This window comes from Marmota marmota, unplaced genomic scaffold, assembly GCF_001458135.2.
Source record: "Marmota marmota marmota unplaced genomic scaffold, marMar, whole genome shotgun sequence".
In the NCBI taxonomy this organism is placed as follows: domain Eukaryota; kingdom Metazoa; phylum Chordata; class Mammalia; order Rodentia; family Sciuridae; genus Marmota; species Marmota marmota.
The window spans coordinates 580,830-586,176 of NW_026000222.1; the positions used below are offsets into that span (position 1 = coordinate 580,830).

At 47.1% G+C, this 5,347-nt stretch overlaps 1 protein-coding gene across 4 annotated transcripts in view; it reads right to left on the reverse strand.

The window, feature by feature from the left end:
* The window catches only part of Spg7 (SPG7 matrix AAA peptidase subunit, paraplegin), a 31,724-nt gene extending 26,697 nt beyond the window's left edge, over positions 1–5,027 (reverse strand). For 2 of the 4 annotated variants that reach the window (XM_048792639.1, XM_015495945.1), the window contains exons 1-3: positions 4,830–5,026; positions 4,439–4,541; positions 1,965–2,054 (exon numbers count right to left, since the gene is read on the reverse strand). In XM_048792639.1, coding sequence (XP_048648596.1) covers positions 1,965–2,054; positions 4,439–4,541; positions 4,830–4,994 — 358 coding nt within the window. In that variant the 5' untranslated portion in view covers positions 4,995–5,026. Of the gene's footprint in view, positions 1–1,964; positions 2,055–4,438; positions 4,542–4,829 lie in introns of all 4 variants that reach the window. The other 2 variants (XM_048792640.1, XM_048792641.1) reach the window with 1 other exon arrangement.
* Positions 5,028–5,347: the final 320 nt, after the last annotated feature.

Below are 5,347 nucleotides of genomic sequence, written 5' to 3' on the forward strand. Positions count from 1 at the left end.
AAAAAAAAAAAAAAATAAAGATATTGTGTCCACCTATAACTAAAAAATAAATATTAAAAAAAATTTTTCTTATTTTGAGCCAGGCACAATGATTCACACCTGTAATCCCAGCGGCTCAGGAGGCCAAGGCTGATCTCAAGTCAAAGCCAGCCTCAGCAATTTAGCCAGGCCTTAATGAGATCCTGTCTCGAATAAAAGGCTGGGGATGTGGCTCAGTGGTTTAAGCACCCCTGGGTTCATTCAATCTCTGATATCAATCAATCAATCAATCAATCATTTTTCGCACTAAATTGTGAGACAGGGTCCAGCTAAATTGCTTAGTCTTGCTAAATTGCTGAGATTGGCCTTGAACTTGTAATCCTCCTGCATCAGCCTTCTGAATTGCTGGGATTACAGGTGTTTGTACCACTGTGCCCAGCATGATCCCAATTCTTTACCTATCAACAAACTTCTCTCCAATTAAACACATCCCATTTGAATGAAGTTTATTTTGTGATCTAAAGACGGGCACAGTGGCATACAACTTGTAATCCCAGCAACTTGGGAAACTGAGACAGAAGGATTGGTTGTTCTAGGTCTACCTCAGGGATTTAGTAAGGTCCTGTTTCAAAATAAAAAATAAAAAGGTTAGGACTAGGGTTGTGGCTCAGTGGTAGAGCACATGCTTAGCATGTGTGAGGCACTAAGTTTGATCCTTGGCACCACATAAAAATAAATAAATAAAAAATTATGTCCATCTACAACTAAAAAAATAAAATAAAATGGGCTCAGTACGTAGGTTAGTGGTAAAGTGCCCTTGAGTTCAATCCCCAGTATCAAAATAAAATAAAAATAAAAACAAAAAAGAAGAAAAAAAAAACAAGAGATGGATCAGGTGTGGTGGTGCATGTCTGTAATCCCAGCAACTTGAGAGGCTGAGATAGGAGGATGGCAAGTTTGAGGCTAGTCTTAGCAATTTAGCAAGGACATAAGCAACTTAGTAGATCCTGCCTTAAAAAATAAGAGTGGGCTGGGGTTGTGGTTCAGTGGTAGAGCACTTGCATAGCATGTGTGAGGCACTCGGTTTAATCCTCAGCACCACATAAAAATAAAAATAAAATAAAGGTATTGTGTCCATTAAAAAAATTTTTTTAGTTGTAGATGGACACAATATCTTTATTTTTATTTATTTATTTTTATGTGGTGCTGAGGATCGAACCCAGTGCCTCACACTTGTGAGGCAAGTGCTCTACTGCTGAGCCCCAGCCCCAGCTAAGGAATTGTGTCCATTTAAAAATAAAGTATGTAAATCATTCACCACAGTGTGAAGCACACACCAATAATTTCTAAGGAGTGACAATTTCCATCATTATTATTAGTGCCAAATGGCTAAAAGCAAAAACCCAGCTTTATCTTAGATAGAGGTCTCAGAAACTAAGTCAAACTTACTATTTTATTTCCTTCACCCCTCACACTGTTGAAGGAGCCCTAGTCTAGAGGAAAGGTGAGACCAAGACACGCAGCATACCCTTAGGTTCTGCAAGTGAGCAGTGAGTCAGCTGTGGTCTAGAGTGGGGCAGACTAACTGGTACGCAAAGGTAACTCTTATATTGGACTTCGTCTGTCCTACTCAACTGTCCTTTCCTCCTCACTGTTTCCTCTGGGGCCTGCTTCCCAAGCCCAGGGACCGTGGCAACACTGAACAGGTGGTTAGGGCTATTTCAGCCAAGGCACTCTGGTACTCCTGGGGTAGATTTGAGACTCACACTTTTTGTGCAGAGGCACAGGTGTCCATGGAAACATCTCCACACAACATGCACAAAGGACCCAGCAGTCAGACAGAGGTGGGGGCGGGGGCACAAGGGCAGCACCCACAGTCCCCAGGCTCCCCTCGCTGTACCACACAGGCTTTACCTTGCCAAGCGGCGAGCACACGTGAGGACAAGCAGATGGAGCCACTGTGTCAGAACACCAGATATGCATACCTTCGTCATCTTCAGGGGCCTTCCTCTTGGATTTATCATTGTCGTTATTTTTCTGCTTCATCGTTGAGGTGTTGAAATAGTAAGTACCACCTACAAGCAATAGGGAAAGAACCTAACCAAGATTTCCAACTACAGGGGAGATACACAAGAGAACAAAACATTCTCAAATAACCAAATCACAACAAAAACCACCTGAAACTTGCGACCACAAGAGTTGTAAGTCTGGGGCGGGGGTCGTAGCTCAGTGGTGGAGCACTTGCTTAGCATGTGTGAGGCACTGGGTTCAATCCTCAGCACCACATAAATATATATAAATAAAATAAAGGTTAAAAAAGTTGTAAGTCTGAGATGAAATATTCCCTTTCATCATTCTCAGTACTGTATCGGCTAATTAGAAAATAACAAACTATTTCAACATATGAAGTCAAATACCTCTGCTACTTAAATTTGTTAACATGAGGAAATAAAAGGGAGAATAGCTCAGTGGTAGAGCTTAGCACTTGCAAGGCCTTGGGTTCTATCACTAGCACTGAAAAAAACATGTCTGGAACAGAAATTGGAAAAAACGTTATATTTTGTTGGAGAACAATCACTTACATTGCTATAAACAGAACTAAACAAAGGAACAACATAAGTGGCTTTGGCACATGTGACAAAAGCAGCAACCACTGTCCCAGACTGATCGGCCAAACCTCTGGTCTTATCCCAATTCCGAATAAATGGGGAATTATCACAACCATGACTTCAACTGCAACATTTTTCACAAACTTTAATAGAATGCCAAGCAGACCACCTTGACTGTCATGTGAAGCCAAGAACAGGAGTTCTGGAGGGCTGGGGTCTGGGCCTCCTGTCTAAGCATCACTGGGCACAAATGAAGCACTGAAACACATAAGTGACATGCTGAGGCACAACCAATCGGTAGGCACAGCACTTTCTGACCACATTAGTTTACCTAGTTCACTTTCCCCATTTCAGCTGGGTGAGAAGGAGTGAAATTATGGCCTCAATCCTCCAGGTCCTTGAACCTAAGTTCAAAGAGGCTGCAGAATGTCACAGTGTTTCACTCAATGGTGCACTCCAACAATAAGCAAATTATTTGTAGGGTACTTTTTTTTTGGGTACTGGGGATTGAACCCAAAGGTGCTTAACCACTGAGCCATATCCCCAGCCCTTTTTTATATTTTATTTAGGAACAGGGTCTTGCTGAGTTGCTTAGGGCCTCACTAAGTTGCTGAGGCTGGCTTTGAACTCGTGATCCTTCTGCCTCAGCCTCCAGAGCCGCTGAATTACAGGCGTGCGCCACTATGCCCAGCTGGTTGTAGGGTATTTTAAATTACCCTCTGGATATAAAACATTTGGAGCCATTTTATAGATACTTACTACAATGTTCTGGGAGCTAACTAGATAATAAAAACCTTTTCCAAGAAAGCCTACTACGGGCTGGGGCTCAGTGGTAGAGTGCTCGCCCCGCGTATGTGAAACCCTCAGTTTGATCCTCAGCATCACGTAAAAATAAATAAATTAAATCAAGGTATTGTGACCATTTGCAATGAAAAAAAAAAAAGAAAAAGAAAGCCAACTACAGCCGGGCGTGGTGGTGCATGCCCATAAAGCCAGTGGCTCAAGAGGCTGAGGCAGGAGGGTCAGGAGTTCAAAGCCAGCTTCAATAATTTAGTGAGGCCTTTTCTCAAAGAAAAAAAGAAAAGGGGGTGGCATTTTGGCACAGGCCTATAATCCCAGTGGCTTAGGAGGCTGAAGTCGGAGGATCAAAATTTAAAGCCACTCAGCAACTTAGTGAGGCCCTACACAACCTGGCAAGACCATGTCATAAAATAAAAAATAAAAAAATGGGGTTGGGGTTGTAGGTCAGTGGTCGAATGCTTGCCTCACACATGTGGGGTAGTGGGTTCGATCCTCAGCATCATATTAAAAAAAATAAAGGTATTGTGTTCATCTTTAACTAAAAATATTTTAAAAAATAGATAAAAAACAAGCTGGGGATGTGGTTCAGTGGTTGAGTGCCCCTGGGTTCAATTGCCAGTGCCAAAAACCTCAAAACAAAATCATCTTTTTGAGCCTTCGACAAAACTCCCCTTTTGAAAACTTCCATTTCCAATTATCTAGACTGTGGCTCTCACAGGACTCATAATAAATAGAGGACAAAGGTCCTCTTGTGATTATTCCCATTTTCTTGTCAATGTCAAGCTGGTACCATTATCCTAACCAGGGATATGTCACTCTGACTGCGAGGACATATTGGGAGAGAGGTGCTTCCTTAAGCGACTCTGTCCTAGATGGCAGCACCTGCTACACGCCCAGGCTACGGCTCCTAGGCTGCAACCCTGCAAGGGGAGGTAGCAGGATCCACTCTTCTCCACGTGGTTCATCAACTGATGGAAGCAAGACAGTATATTCACAAATGCCACTACGTCTGCCCCGTCACTGTCACTTAGGTTTCAATAGATACACACCTAAAAGTTGCCAGAGTCTGAATGGATTTTGAAGTAGATGCTGTTTCAGTAACAATCCCCTGATCCCTTCAAAGGTTGGGGTTAGCGTTCGCAATTGCAAACTCTGAAAAATAAACACAGACTTGAGAGCACGGCACAGCAAGCCGTGAGCCCGCCCGTCTTTCCAGAAAGATCAAAGGCGCGTCCCCGCGAGGTCTGCAGCCCGGACTGGCGGGCTCTCCCGCGGGGCGGGGCGGGGCGTTCCGTCAGTAACGAGCCCGCGGCCACGCCAACACGCCCCGTGGCCCGGGGGGCGCCAGCCGCGCCGGAAATGGCGAGCCCCGGGCCGGGCCAAGGAGGCGGGCAAAACGATGGACCCCACCAGGGGCCCGGGCAGCTGCGGCGGGGTTACCTGCAGGGCCCGGCCGCCAGCTTCGGCGACACCCACCGGGGGCCTGCGGACCACGTACGGCCGCCTGCTCCCAGCCCCGGCGAGGAGGCCCGGGCCCCACAGCCGCTCCGGACCCGGCCAGGGTCCTCGGCGGAGGGCGCCCAGGAGCAGCAATGCGGCCGCCATGGTCCCGGGGCCGCGCCTGCGCAGTGGTGCACCTCGGGGGCGCCTGCGCGTTCGGGGCGGGGCGGCGTAAGTCCTCAAGGCGCCTGCGCGTCGGGGCGGTGGCGCGGGGTGGAGGTAAGTCCTCGGGGCGCCTGCGCGGTCTGCAGCGGGTGGGGGGAAAAGAGGGGTGAATCTTCGCGACGCTTTCACGTTCCTGTAGAGGTCTGGAACTGCAACCTTCGGGCGCCTGCGCGTTTGTGGCCTTCAGGTCTTCGCCGGCGACCCGTGAGCATCCCAATTCAGGAGGCCCTACGATTTACTAAGCGCCTGGAGTCCAGCCATGAGCCCGGCGACGTCGACCCCCGGACACTCCC